The sequence below is a fragment of the Ictalurus punctatus genome, unplaced genomic scaffold, assembly GCF_001660625.3.
Source record: "Ictalurus punctatus breed USDA103 unplaced genomic scaffold, Coco_2.0 Super-Scaffold_100, whole genome shotgun sequence".
Lineage (NCBI taxonomy): Eukaryota > Metazoa > Chordata > Actinopteri > Siluriformes > Ictaluridae > Ictalurus > Ictalurus punctatus.
Window position 1 is genome coordinate 1,388,776 of NW_026521086.1, and position 15,970 is coordinate 1,404,745.

The 15,970-nt window shown below is 42.2% G+C and overlaps 1 protein-coding gene across 5 annotated transcripts in view; it reads right to left on the minus strand.

Annotated features, from left to right (window-relative positions):
* Positions 1-15,970, minus strand: part of LOC108261406 (NACHT, LRR and PYD domains-containing protein 12) — a 263,191-nt gene that overhangs the window by 17,063 nt on the left and 230,158 nt on the right. For 3 of the 5 annotated variants that reach the window (XM_053678350.1, XM_053678352.1, XM_053678351.1), the window contains one exon: positions 14,033-14,206. In XM_053678350.1, the coding sequence (XP_053534325.1) occupies positions 14,033-14,206 (174 nt within the window). Of the gene's footprint in view, positions 1-1,411; positions 3,189-3,472; positions 3,678-3,911; positions 3,967-4,376; positions 4,482-4,939; positions 5,062-5,220; positions 5,305-5,828; positions 5,945-14,032; positions 14,207-15,970 lie in introns of those variants that run through there. The other 2 variants (XM_053678354.1, XM_053678353.1) reach the window with 2 other exon arrangements.

Genomic DNA, 15,970 nt, shown 5'->3' on the forward strand with positions numbered 1-15,970 from the left:
CTAACTGGAAATCCGTCCTCGAGGACAATCCTCTTTCATCCTGTAAACTAATCCCACACCAGATCCAATCTAAAGAGAAAGTCTGATCAGTCCAAACCAAACAAGGTCGGTGTGACAGTGAAAAAGCACAGAAGAGTTTTAATCAAGTTCTATTGTAAGTGTGTAGTGAGCTAGAAGACGTCTATGTGTTACTGAACATCAGGTGTTTTTCTGCATCTCTGTATGTCCTGTGTAAACGGAGTTAGAAGAACCGTGTGTTTTGTCTAAAGCAGCTTTACTCTGGCAATAAATGAGCAATTAGACATTCACCAGAACTGTGTTTCCAATCAAAGCCCTTTAAGCTTCAATACCAGTGTCACAATAACAGATCAGACTTCCAGGATGAAGTGTACCAGGCTGGGACTAAAGCCAGAAGGTCATTAAGGTATAAGGGGGAAATCTGGGACGGGGTAAAAATCCTGTCCTGATAAAACCTTTCAGAAAATTCAACGCAAGGCGCATGCGCTGCAAAAAATGACCTTGTCCCAATAAAACCTTTAAGAAAATCCAACTAACAACGCATGCATGACAAATGTAAGATATCATATAGATATGAATAATTCATTAAGGCGATGGAGATTGGCTTGTTTTCAGAAAGAAGAGGTTAATGCCCCGCCTAGGGATAATTTTACTGCTTCAGAAAAGTATATAAAGACATGTGTGTGTGTGTGTGTGTGTGTGTGTGTGTGTATAATTCAGACTTTCTGCAGACTGTCTCACTTTGTTGTTTCAATAAAGTTTGATGACCTTTGGCATCTACAAACCCTCTGTCTCTGAAGTCTTTAACTTAGGTTGGAAAGATTGTTTTCCACGACACTCTCACGTGTCCCTCAGTGCAGACTGGGCGGTGTGATACGCTGATACACATCATAGGACCAGAAAATAGAATAATCAGTCATGTCTATTGATAGATATTTTCCTATATCCTCTATATCACCAATGTCACATGCTGTATTCATATTGGTCCCATGGTGACAGTGTTTTGTTTTTCTTCTTCTCGTTTGTGAAGTTCTGTTCAATGTAACTTTCAAATAAAAGGAGAAAAGAAAAAGTGCCTTTCACTGGTGTTTAGATCACAAAATGATCAGAAAGCAGTGATGAATACATGCAGTTATTCTGTAGAGATCATTTCTTCATCAGTTTTAGAGAAAAGGTAATAAATGGTGATAGGAGGTTTTGTCCACATGGCCCCGCCCTCAGTGCAGACGTAACGTGTTGGTGTAAAAAGTGAAACTCTTCTGGAACAGTACCAGAGGTTTGTTTAAAGATGATTAGAGTAATTATTAACCAGCATTAATCCAAACAGTGCAGTTCAGTGTTACATTAAAATAATAAACCATGCAGTGATACATTTATAAATAAAAATACTCACACAGCTCTTCTGGAGGCTTTGACCACTGGCAGCAGCTTCAGAAGACATTCCTCTGATGGGTCATATTTACTCAAATCAAACTCATCCAGCTCCTGATCTGAGTTCAGTAACACAAACACCAGAGCTGACCACTGAGCAGGAGAGAGTCTGGTTCCACTGAGACGACTGTGACCTCCTCTGTTCAGGTAAGTCTGTACTTCCTGCACTAGAGAATGATCATTCAGTTCATTCAGACAGTGGAACAGATTGATGGATTTCTCTGGAGATGGATTCTCCCTGATCTTCTCCTTGATGTACTCGACTGTTTCCTGTTTGTTGTGAGAGCTGTTTCCTGTCTGGGGCATTAAACCTCGTAAGAGAGTCTGATTGGACTCCAGTGACAGACCCAGAAGGAAACGGAGGAACAGGTCCAGGTGTCCGTTCTCACTCTGTAAGGCCTTGTTCACTGCAGTCCTGAGGAGATCAGACATGTCTGACTTTCTGAAGAAATTAAAAAGTCCAGTGCTTTGTTCCACTAACACATTTGTCTTTCTAAAAATAAAGCAGAAAAATGCATATAAAGCAGCCAGAAACTCCTGAACACTCAGATGTACAAAGCTGAACACCTTCCCCAGGTGAAGCCCAAACTCCTCTCTGAAGATTGGGGTACACACTCCTGAGTACACTGACACTTCTCTCACATCAATGCCACACTCTCTCAGGTCTTCCTCATAGAAGATCAGGTTTCCTTTCTCCAGCTGTTGGAAAGCCAGTTTTCCCAGTGCCAGGATACTCTCTCTGGTCTGCTGAGGATCAGGGTCACATTTCTGATGGTACTTTTGGTCCTTGTGTTTGATCTGAAAGATCAGGAAGTGTGTGAACATTTGAGTCAGAGTCTTGGGGATCTCTCCACTCTCTGCTTCACCCAACATTCTCTCTAGAACAGTGGCTGAGATCCAGCAGAAGACTGGGATGTGGCACATGATGTAGAGGCTTCTTGAAGACTTCATGTGTGAGATGATTTTATTGGCCAGGCTCTGATCACTGATCCTCTTCCTGAAGTACTCCTCTTTCTGAGGATCACTGAACCCTCGTACCTCTGTGACCTGGTCTACACACTCAGGAGGGATCTGATTGGCTGCTCCTGGTCGAGAGGTTATCCAGAGGAGAGCAGAGGGAAGCAGATTCCCCTTGATGAGGTTCGTCAGCAGCACATCCACTGAGGCTGACTCTGTCACATCACACAATCTCTCATTCTTCTGGAAATTTAGAGGAAGTCGACACTCATCCAGACCATCAAAGATCAACACCACTTTGTAGGAGTCACAGTCTATTACTTCTAGTTTTCTCATTTCAGGGAAAAAGTGATGAAGAAGATCCATCAGACTGAGATGTTCCTGCTTCATCAGATTCAGCTCTCTAAAGGGAAGTGGAAACATGAAGGTGACGTCCTGATTTGCTTTTCCTTCAGTCCAGTCCAGAACGAACTTCTGCACAGAGACTGTTTTTCCAATTCCAGCAACTCCTTTAGTCAGCACTCTTCTGATGGACTTGTCTTTAAAGAGATCGTTACATTTGATGGGTGTCTCCTGTGCTGCTGGTCTCCTGGACGCTGTCTCAATCTGTCTCACCTCATGTTCATTATTGACGTCTCCACTCCCACCCTCTGTGATGTAGAGCTCTGTGTAGATCTCATTCAGAAGTGCTGAGCTTCCATGCTGTGAGATTCCTTCATTAATTCTTTTAAACTTCTCTCTCAGGCTGGATTTCAGCTTTGTCTGATACACAGAGGCGAGTTCTAATAAACAAAGTAATAAGATGTTTTAATGTAAAATCACTGAACACAGGATTAAATGTAAAATTCAAATGCTGCTGTTCATTCCTGATTCATGTAGTAAATATTCCTGAAGGAACAGGACCATTGTACAGAGTCACCACAAGCTGGACCACGAACAGAACAGAAAAGCAGCAGATGTACATGATACTAAACTCAAACTTCAAACTAAAAGTGTTCCTATCTAAAACTATTTCCTCTCTCTAAAGTGAACCTGACGGAATAAAGCCATGACTCAGAGCTCTTACTGTTGTGCAGTGTGTTAGCGAGATCTGTGTGGTTCATGTTCTTCAGGACGTGCAGTGTGATCTTCAGCGCTCCCTCTCTGACACTGTGCAGATCCTCCTCATCCTGCACCTCCCTCTCAGTGCATGCTGGGTAATCTGGACTCAGGAGCTTCCTAAACCTCTCCAGTTCATTCTTTATCAGAGTGATGACTTTGTGTTCCAGCTCCTGGTTAGAAACACACAGGAACACATCTCAATATTATAATGTTACACACTGAGAGATGCTTTTATTTTATGAAAAGAATAAAAGTCTTTTTCTATTCCCACAGTTACAGCTGAAATTCTGCCTGATTACCCATAATGCTGCTGCACATCAATAAATCAGTAAATGGTCATGATCTTAAATAAAAAACCTGCAACCTGCTCACACACAAGTTACACACATTAAAAAGACACACACCTTGAATATGGAGTCCAGCTGATTTCTGCTGAGGTTTGATTTCTTCTGTTGTGGTCTGTGAAGAAATAAAACACATGATGTGATATAGACTATATGTATTCATAGCTGCACAACACACACTAATACATACAGAGACAGATATTTAACACTATCCTCTTAACACAATACACTGATTTCAGGATTTCTCACTGACACTAACATGTTTATGAATAAAATAGTCATCTAGTCATTAATGTCCCAGGTGTAAATGTTGCTGTGTAGCACCACAGACCCTCCAGCTCAGGGACTGCAGGCTGAACTGAACTCTTAAAGCAGTTTTCCTCACTGCCAGTCCGAGAGCTGCAGCACTGCACAGTTTAGTGTTTTACTGCTTCAACACCTGATAAAGATCATGAAGGGCTTCAGAATGAGACCAGTGAGTTTGATCAGGTGGAACACTGCTGTAAAACACCTCACTGTACTGACCTCACATCAGGAGAACTGAAGGTAATTGGATGATTCATTGACTCGTCACTCTTCATGGACACACAGCTGGGTTCTGGTGAGTCTGATCTCTTTCCCTCCATCATTCTAGAATGAAACAGAAATATCAGCAATAATTAATACTCTGCTGTCTCAGCACTGTTACACAATGTGTTCATCATTAAACACCAATAATTCCATCTTTTTAATTCAGCTCCAGTCTGCACACTTATTCAAACAGGAGACACGCCCCATACCTCAGGAATTACACTGATGTCAGGAGTCCCAATCACAGATAACTGACTCAGCTGGGTCTTAAAGCCTGTAGAGTTCACTGACTCAAAGCTACGCTGCTCTTCTCCTCCACATTACACAGTCCTTTTTACTCTTCTCTCAGTGAATGATTTCTCTAAACTGTTCTTAGATCAGATCAGTGATATATTCACTGCTATTAAACACCTTAAACCAAAGTCTAGTTCCTCTGTAAACTAGTGAGTGTTTAGAGATACAGATCTGTTCCATGAGACGGTGTGTATTTATTGCTGGTGAATGGAAAAGTTACTCACCTCTCGTCTCTCTTTAAGTCCTGTTCTCCAGACACACTCATGTTGGAGGTCATGTCTCCTTCTCCAGATTACAGCAGGACACACGTTTACTTCACTCCAACATCGGTGTGTTAAATCAAACCCTGTATCAGCACAGTGTTCACTTACAGGAAATAGTCTCTGTATCAAGTCATAAAACAACCTGTGTACATTCAAACTTCAGTACAAACCCACATAACTCTTCTGCATCTAGTGTACATTCAGTGTGTTTATATATTATAGCTTTAGATGTAGATACTCACTGTGTTTTTACTCCTGAAATGGTGTATTTTCCCCTCCACACAAAATGGAGACTGACTTTCACTTTCACTTCCTAACCGTTTATTCTGCAGAGGGGGAGGGGCAGTGAGGTAGGGTAATAAACATACACACACAGAGATATGGTTTGTTATCAGACAGCTTTCTGATCCATCGAGCACAGGCCTGTAAATACTGAAAGTAAAAGCCTGAAAACGCTGCAAATACGGAGAACAGAATTAAAAGTCTGGTAAAATCTACATCACACACATTATCATTTCATTTCCTTCATTTATTATCTCGTGACTTCATTCAGCTGTGCACGAACAACTGTCAGAGCTCTATACAAATATATAAACAAAATTTAAATACCAGGAAGTGCTAGAAACACTCAGCAGATCATTAGATAAAGAAGCAGAACTCATACGCTGAGTAAGTTTACTGAAATATCTGCAGAAATGTATTTTCTCTGGTTTTCCCTTAATGAGAGCGAGTATCCTGATATTAGAGAGGATTGGTGTGTAAGTAGTTTTTGTGTGAATAATGAATGTTACTCAGAATAAAAGTGATGATGGAGAGTAAGTTAAACACATTGGTCAGACAAGTAACTAACCCAGTGTTTCCCAATCGAGGTTCTGTCTGATGAGAGCAGGGGTGCGTGTAAAAATCCTTCAAACATTTTCTAAAATGATCAAATGTGTAGAAAACATTTAATATAGATGAGAAACATCTGATGTCTGAAATAATAACACAGACACAGAAATAATAAGACAGACACACATACACAACAATAATAATAATAATAATAATAATAAACTAGACCAGTACATTTCCTGAAGAAAATGTGTGCTGCTTGTCATGGCAAAATTCAGATCAGGCACCAATACTTTCGATAGCTGGAAGCGTAGAGTGCCAATACTTTTGACAGCCAGAAGAGTGGGGTGCCAATACTTTTGACAGCTGACGGCGTAGGGTGCCAATACTTTTGAGAGCTGGACGCGATGGGCTTCAATTCTTTTGAGAGCTGGAGGCATAGGGCGCCAATACTTCTGAGAGCCGGCCGTGTAGTGCAGCTATACTTTTTAGAGCTGGCCGTGTAGGGCGGAAATACTATGGAGAGCCAGCCATGCGGGGTGAAAATACTTCTGAGAGCCGGACAGATTGGTTGCCAATACTTTTGAGAGCCGGGCGTGTATGGAGGCAATTCTTTTAGAGCTGGTGGTGTAGAGCGCCAATTCTTTCACAACTCAATGCAAGTCTATGGGAAATTCTCCGACTTTGAGCTTCCGTACCGGGAATGCCGACATTCCGATCACTTCCGTAATGCATAGCACACTTCTCCTCAATAAGCCGATCGATTTGACACCTCAACCGTCGATCTCCGACAAACGGTGCGGGACTTTCGCACCGAAAAAAAAAGTGGAAGAAGAAGAATAATTATAATAAGTTTGCCAAATAACAATAATAGTGCTTTTCAAGGACCATTAATTATAATAATAATAATAATAATAATAAGTTGGCCGAAGAACAATAGTAGTGCTTTTCAAGCACCATTAATTATAATAATAAGTAGACCGGTACATTTCCTGAAGAAAATGTGGATGGTGCTCGCCATGGCAAAACAGGAATGGGACGAAAATACTTTCAAGAGCCAATGGTGAAGGGCGCCAATACTTTTGAGAGCCGGACAGATAGGGTGCAAGCACTGTTGGAGCTGGCCGTATAGTGCGCCAATACCTTTTAGAGCTGACCATCAAGGGTGCCAGTACTTTTGAGAGGCGGTCAGATAGGGTGCCAATACTTCTGAGAGCTGAACAGATTGTGCGCCAATACATTTTAGAGCCAAATGTGTACGGAGGCAGTTCTTTTAGAGCTTTCTGTTTAGAGGGCCAATACTTTCGAAACTCAATGCAATCTATGGGGAATTTTCTGACTTTGAGCTTCCGTAGCGGGAATTCCGGCATTCCGATCGCTTATAAAAGTCATAGCACACCTCTGCTCAATAAGCCGATCGATTCAACACCTCACCTGTCGATCTCCGACAAACGCGAGAGAAAAAAGTGGAAGAAGAAAAATAATATTTATTATAATAACTAGTCCGGTACATTTCCTGAAGAAAATGTGAGTGGTGCTTGCACTGACAAAATTTGGATCGGGCGCCAATACTTTCGAGAGCCGGATGGATAGGTTGCTACAGGGTTTTAGCATGATGCTAGCATGTTTTAGCATCATGCTTGCACGTTTTAGCATCATGCTAGCATGTTTTAGTATTGGCCGGCGCCAATACTTTCGAGAGCCGGACAGATAGGGCGCCAGCATTGTTAGAGCCGGCCGTGTAGTGCGCCAATACTTTTTAGAGCTGACTGTCAAGGGCGCCAGTACTTTTGAGAGCTGGCTGTGCGGGGTCCCAATACTTTTGAGAGCCGGACAGATCATGTGCCAATACATTTTAGAGCCGAACGTGTACGGAGGCAAAACTTTTAGAGCTTTCTCCTTAGAGGGCCAATACTTTCGAAACTCAATGCAAGTCAATTCGAAATTTTCCGTATTTGAGCTTCCGTAGCGGGAATTCCGGCATTCTGATCGCTTATAAAAGTCATAGCACACCTCTCCTCAATAAGCCGATTGAATTGACACCTCACCTGTCGATCTCCGACAAACGGTGTGGGACTAGTTATGTGCCGAAAAAAAAGTGTAATAATAATAATAATAATAATAATAATAATAATAATAAGTATGCAAGAGAACAATAGTAGTGCTTTTCAAGCACCACTAATAAAACACTTACTGTTACGATAGACAGCCACCTCCTCTTTGAAGTATTCCTCAAAATAAAAATAAAACTTTAGCGGTGCTAAAATGAGAAGCCGCAGGTTCGTTTAAATCACACAGCGCAAACACTGGTACACAGCCGAGATCTTAGAGACTTCTGTGTAAAGTTTTCCTGTCAGGAAAAACACAAAGATCATAAATTAGCACACTACTTCGATTGACAGTTTGACCGAAAGTACTGTCTACCGGTGAAACACGTGTATGGGCGGGGTTTAGAGAGACAAAGACAGAGAGAGAGAGAGAGAGAGAGAGAGAGAGAGAGAGAGAGAGAGAGAGAGAGAGAGGGGTGTGTCTGAAACATGTATGTATGGGCGGGGTTTAGAGAGAGAGAGAGGGAGAGGTGTGTGTCTGAAACATGTATGTATGGGCGGGGTTTAGAGAGAGGTGTGTCTGAAACATGTATGTATGGGCGGGGTTTAGAGAGAGGTGTGTCTGAAACATGTATGTATGGGTGGGGTTTAGAGAGAGAGGTGTGTCTGAAACATGTATGTATGGGCGGGGTTTAGAGAGAGGTGTGTCTGAAACATGTATGTATGGGCGGGGTTTAAAGAGAGCGAGAGAGAGGTGTGTCTGAAACATGTATGTATGGGCAGGGTTTAGAGAGAGAGAGAGAGAGAGAGAGAGAGAGGTGTGTCTGAAACATGTATGTATGGGCGGGGTTTAGAGAGAGGTGTGTCTGAAACATGTATGTATGGGCGGGGTTTAGAGAGAGGTGTGTCTGAAACATGTATGTATGGGTGGGGTTTAGAGAGAGAGGTGTGTCTGAAACATGTATGTATGGGCGGGGTTTAGAGAGAGGTGTGTCTGAAACATGTATGTATGGGCGGGGTTTAAAGAGAGCGAGAGAGAGGTGTGTCTGAAACATGTATGTATGGGCAGGGTTTAGAGAGAGAGAGAGAGAGAGAGAGAGGTGTGTCTGAAACATGTATGTATGGGCGGGGTTTAGAGAGAGGTGTGTCTGAAACATGTATGTATGGGCGGGGTTTAGAGAGAGGTGTGTCTGAAACATGTATTTATGGGCGGGGTTTAGAGAGAGGTGTGTCTGAAACGTATGTATGGGCGGGGTTTAGAGAGAGCAGTAGAGGTGTGTCTGAAACATGTATGTATGGGCGGGGTTTAGAGAGAGGTGTGTCTGAAACATGTATGTATGGGTGGGGTTTAGAGAGAGGTGTGTCTGAAACATGTATGTATGGGCGGGGTTTAGAGAGAGCGAGAGAGGTGTGTCTGAAACATGTATGTATGGGCGGGGTTTAGAGAGAGAGAGAGAGGTGTGTCTGAAACATGTATGTATGGGCGGGGTTTAGGGAGAGAGAGAGAGAGAGAGAGGTGTGTCTGAAACATGTATGTATGGGCGGGGTTTAGGGAGAGAGAGGTGTGTCTGAAACGTATGTATGGGCGGGGTTTAGGGAGAGAGAGCGGGGGAGAGGTGTGTCTGAAACATGTATGTATGGGCGGGGTTTAGAGAGAGGTGTGTCTGAAACATGTATGTATGGGCGGGGTTTAGAGAGAGGTGTGTCTGAAACATGTATGTATGGGCGGGGTTTAGAGAGAGGTGTGTCTGAAACGTATGTATGGGTGGGGTTTAGAGAGAGCAAGAGAGAGGTGTGTCTGAAACATGTATTTATGGGCGGGGTTTAGAGAGAGGGAGAGGTGTGTCTGAAACATGTATGGGCGGGGTTTAGAGAGAGAGAGAGGTGTGTCTGAAACATGTATGTATGGGCGGGGTTTAGAGAGAGAGAGAGAGAGAGAGGGAGAGGTGTGTCTGAAACATGTATGTATGGGCGGGGTTTAGAGAGAGAGAGAGAGAGAGAGAGGGAGAGGTGTGTTTGAAACATGTATGTATGGGCGGGGTTTAGAGAGAGAACGAGAGAGAGGTGTGTCTGAAACATGTATGTATGGGTGGGGTTTAGAGAGAGGTGTGTCTGAAACATGTATGTATGGGCGGGGTTTAGAGAGAGGTGTGTCTGAAACATGTATGTATGGGCGGGGTTTAGAGAGAGGTGTGTCTGAAACGTATGTATGGGTGGGGTTTAGAGAGAGCAAGAGAGAGGTGTGTCTGAAACATGTATTTATGGGCGGGGTTTAGAGAGAGGGAGAGGTGTGTCTGAAACATGTATGGGCGGGGTTTAGAGAGAGAGAGAGAGAGGTGTGTCTGAAACATGTATGTATGGGCGGGGTTTAGAGAGAGAGAGAGAGAGAGAGAGAGAGAGAGAGAGGGAGAGGTGTGTTTGAAACATGTATGTATGGGCGGGGTTTAGAGAGAGAACGAGAGAGAGGTGTGTCTGAAACATGTATGTATGGGCGGGGTTTAGAGAGAGAGAGAGAGAGGTGTGTCTGAAACATGTATGTATGGGCGGGGTTTAGAGAGGTGTGTCTGAAACGTATGTATGGGCAGGGTTTAGAGAGAGAGAGAGAGAGAGAGAGAGAGAGAGAGAGAGAGAGAGGTGTCTGAAACGTATGTATGGGCGGGGTTTAGAGAGAGAGAGAGAGAGAGCGAGAGAGAGAGAGAGAGAGAGAGAGAGAGAGAGAGAGAGAGAGAGAGAGAGGTGATTCGGTTTTTTGTCTTCTAGTTTAAATATTATGGAGATTCTTTTAGCCGACACTAACATTTTTACCTCGTAAGGATCTTTGTTTAGAAGTCATGTAATACGTGCGATTCTTTTTAAACAGCTCTTTTAACCATTTTTACATCCTAAAGGTTTATGTTTAGAATGTATGTAATACACACGATTCTTTTAAACAGATTCTTTAAAAAAAAAAAAAAAAAAACAAAAAAAAAAAAAAAAAAAAACGCTTTACCTCCTACACTTTTTATTCAAAGGCAAACCGGGCTCCTAAAAACGTAATCAACAATTGTTTTCATTTATTTCACAAACAAATATTCTACTCCTATATGTACACATTCAAACATCATGCTTTTCTAACAGTGTGTTTACACAAACGAAATAACGCCACACAGTAACACAAACACATCCCCATATTAACCATTGATACGCTGTTCAGACCGTATTTCACCCCCCACAAAAAAAAAAAAAGAAAAACAGACTCATTAACATGAACACCTTTGTTGGGGGGCCACTCCCCCACACACCCCTCTCCACCACTGCCCAGACACACAGGAGCTAGACTGACCCACTGATACAATCGATAGGGTTACCCCCCACCCCGGTCATGAATTAGGCCACTTACAGAAATGTCGGCCTGAGAAGCACAAAGGACTATAAATCAGCACACACTACTTTGATTGACAGTTTGACAGAAAGTGTGTGTTACTCTTGTTGGAACAAAGTTACTGGTGTGACTCTAATTCTCTTTATTTTTAATGGTCTAGTAAAAGGGCAGTCTGTGCTCCGCTCCCTATAGTGGCCTGTGTGAATCACTGCCTCTTGTCAAATTTTTATAAAATATTATCTATTAATTTATTAATATCTGTGTGTGTGTGTGTGTGTGTGTGTGTGTGTGTGTGTGTGTGTAGGACTACACAGTGTCTGTGTGTTAACAGGAGCTCAGCTATTCTCTCTGAATAAAGAGGAACTTCACGCTGTCATTCCTGAAGAAGGAGCGAGGGTGTTCAGACAAGTTGCCGTACAGAAGGCACTGCTGGAGGTAAACACACACATACGCGCACACACACACACACACACACGCTAATGATCTGTATAAATGATGAGTGTTTTTTTCTCTCAGGATGTCAGAAAGGCAACAGAGTTGGAGGCAGTGATGGAGAAACAGAAGATGAAGGTGGAGTTCACAGAGGAGAGTGGAACTCATACGCCCAGTACACTAGCATACTACTTATGCAAACATACTTTGCATCTTTTGATCAAAGTTGCATGGATCGAGACCATTCAGTTCTTTATAGGTTAATAACAGTATTTTATAATCAGTGTGAGATTTCACTGGGAGCCGATGCAGTGTGGATAAGATCGGGGTGATGTGTCGTATCTTCTGGTTCTAGTTAGGACTCTAGCAGCTGCATTCTGGACTAACTGGAGTTTGTTTATCCTCCTACTGGACATCCAGACAGTAAGGCGTTACAGTAATCTAATCTAGAGGTGACGAATGCATGAACTAGTATTTCCGCATCATGTAGTGACATTAGACAACCCCAATACCGAAAAAGTTGGGACAGTATGGAAAATGCTAATAAAACAATGACGAGTCATTTGTAAATGTACATTGACTTGTATTTACACAAAAAACATAAAGACGAGGTATTTGATGTTTTACCTAATCAACTTTCTGGAAGATGAACATTCATTTTGAAATTGATGCTGCAACACGTTCCAAAAAAGTTGGGACAGGGGTCATTTAGGATTAATACGATGTGACGAGTTGAAAGAAGGCGGCGATGTGAAACAGGTGAGGTCTAATTATCATCTAATCATATACATAAGGAGCCTTCAAAAAAGGCCTAGTCCTTCAACAGTAAGGATGGGTTGAGGCTCGCCAATCTGCCAACAGATATGTCAGCAAATAATCCAGCACTTTGAGAAGAACATTCCCCAAAGACAAATCGGTAGGATTTTGGTCATTTCACCTTCTACAGTGCACAATATAATTAAAAGATTCAAGGAATCCGGTCAAATCTCGGTGCGTAAAGGGCGAGGCATAAAACCACTTCTGAATGCGCGTGATCTCCGCTCCCTCAGACGTCACTCTCTTAAAAACTGTCATGAGTCTGTAATGAAGATCCTGACATGGGCTCGGGAATACTTTGGTAAACCTTAGTCAGTCGACAGTATTCGCCGCTGCATCCACAGATGCAAGTTAAGGCTTTACTATGTAAAGCAGAGGCCATACATTGTTCCGAAGCTCCGACCACTTCTCTGGGCTCGGTCTTATCTAAGATGGACAGTAGCACATTGGAATCTTGTTTTGTGGTCTGATGAGTCGACATTTTAAATAGTTTTTGGAAAAACAACCGTCGTGTTCTCCGAGTCAAAGAGAAAAAGGACCATCCAAGCTGTGATCAGAGTCAGATCCAAAAGCTAGCGTCTGTCATGGTATGGGGGCGTGTCAGTGCCCATGGTATGGGGCGTGTCAGTGTGCATGGTACGGGGGCGTGTCAGTGTCCATGGTATGGGGCATGTCAGTTGGTATGGGGGCGTGTCAGTGTCCATGGTATGGGGGCGTGCCAGTGTCCATGGTATGGGGGCGTGTCAGTGTCCATGGTATGGGGGCGTGTCAGTGTCCATGGTATGGGGGCGTGTCAGTGTCCATGGTATGGGTAACACACATCTGTGAGGGCATCATTAATGCAGAAAGATATGTACACATTTTGGAGCTACACATGCTGCCATCCAGAGCAGGACAACGCCAAACCACAAACGCATGGTTGTGTAAGAAGAGAGTGCTGGTGCTAGCATGACCTGCCTGCAGTCCTGACCTGCCTCCGATGTATGGTGCATTATAAAGCTCAAAATAAGGCACTGAAGGCCTCGTACAGTAGCACAGCTAAAGAAATGAATAATGGATGAATGGGGGGAAATTCTCCTTGCTCACCTTAACCAAATGGTGTCTTCACTCAGCACCCAAACACTTAATAAGTGTTATTAAAAGAAAAGGTGATGTTACACAGCGGTAAACAGTCAACTGTCCCAACTTTTTTGGAGTATGATGCAGTCATTATATAGTCAATATTTCTGAGATGAAAGAAGGCTATCCTAGTAATATTATCTACATGAGCATCAAATGATAGGCTGGAGTCAATAATCACTCCAAGGTCTTTAACATAACAAAATGTGGAAAAAGTGAAGCGCTGTGAATACTTTCTGGATGCACTGTACATCACTACAATTACAATCACCACAGATGGAAACTGGATGTGTGTTTGTGAGTGTGTGTGTGTGTGAGTGTGTGTGTACCTCAGTATCTCCAGTGTACAGTGTGTGTGTGTGTGTGTGTGTGTGTGTGTGTGTGTGTGTGTGTGTGTGTGTGTGTGTGTGAGTGTGTGTGAGTGTGTGTGTGAGTGTGTGTGTGTACCTCAGTATCTCCAGTGTACAGTGTGGATTCTCCAGTCCAGCAGAGAGCAGCTTCACTCCTGAATCCTGCAGGTTATTGTCACTCAGGTTCAGTTCTCTCAGTCTGGAGGAGTTTGATCTGAGAACTGAGGACAGAACTCTACAGCTTTCCTCTGTCAGATTACACCTCCACAGCCTGGAAGAGAAATGATGAAATATCAGAACACTGACCTCAAACACACACACAGCCATAATACACTTACTCTTTACCATGTAACAGAAATGTGAGTGTGTTTCTCTCACACACACAAATCAGAGGACAGGACACCACATCAGCATTAGCATTATTATTATTATTAATAATAATAATAATAATAATAATAATAATAACAATATCAACAACAACATCATCAGTTACAATGATCCTTAAAGGACTGAAAACATTTTTGTTTGAACAAATGCTTCATTATAATAGAAACATGAAGCCATTTGAAAAGACACATGACACTTTGGAAACTTGCAACCATGCGCGATCAAAACGTAAATGAGCCTTGGAGTCACTCTTAAGCCTTGTCTCATTCTCCATCGTGATTACGGCTGGTAAAGAAGGTTGGCACATTGAAACGATCAAAACATAAACCATCAGAACATAAATGAACCAAGGAAATGCACTTAAGTCTTGTCTCATGCTCCCTTCCTCTGATGGCCAAGAGAAAATGGCACTGGACTTGGAATGCACTGGGGTCTCCCCTACGCAACTTGAAGCCTGCTCAAGGCATGTCAGCGGTCTGTGTCAACTAACTCGTGTGCACTATCTTGCCGACTGCAGAGAGAAAAGGGCACTGGACTTGAACTACACTGGGGTTTCACCTGTGCAACTTGAAGCCTGTTATGAAACTGTGTCGTAATGCAGAGAGAACTCTATTCAGGTGAGCAGGAAAGCACCTTGGCATTCATCAAACATGCTTGTGTTTTATACTAGAAAAATGCTTTGACGTAAAGTAAGTCGTCCGAATGTGTTCATGTAAACTAGTAAAGGCTCTAATTACTTGACTGAAGTAAATGTACTGAAGAGGGCGTCCACGTGCGGAAACCTGAGAATATAAACGAGACTGCAAAGTTGTTGTTGAAGAAGGGTCTAACACGGACAGACACGTCCGTCGGCTCCAGTAGAATAGCCTAGTGTTTCCTTAAATCACTTTGAGGCGTCGGACTCTAAATCCAACGGGGTTTTCTTGCGCAGGTATGAACCCTGCTTGCAGCTTTGTCAGCTGTAGGTGTCAAGTCACTGGTGCTCAATCTCCTGCTGTTTATTTAAAGCAGAGTATGTATGCACCCTAACCCTAAAGTTTCCCATGTAACAGAAATATGAGTGCATTTGTCTCACACAGAAATCAGAGGACATGACACCACATCATCATCATTATTATTATTATTATTATTATTATTATTATTATTAATAATAATAATAATAATAATAATAATAATAATAACAACAACATCATCAGTTACAATGATCCTTAAAGGACTGAAAGCATTTTTGTTTGAACAAATGCTTCATTATAATAGAAACATGAAGCCATTTTTTAATAAAAGTATTAAAAAGTCTCCTATTTAAAAATAAACAAAATAAATAAAATAAATAAAATAAATAAGAAATCTCCTATTTGAACAAAAGATGAGATAAGATAATACTTTATTAATCCCAACGTGGAGAAATGAGGGAATTAGGAGGAAAAAGGAGCAGGACCTGCTGTGGCTTTGTTTGGAAATATTTTTGTTGGTGAAATAGAACAGAAACAGACAATATTGAGTGTAAAATGTACGTCAGGTAATATTATCTTATTGTTTACATGTTAGCATAGCATGTTAAATTAACTACTAAATAAAAATAACATCAGCTGTATGAGCTTTTAAATAACGTCCTATTATTATTATTATTAACATTTACTGTAGCTGC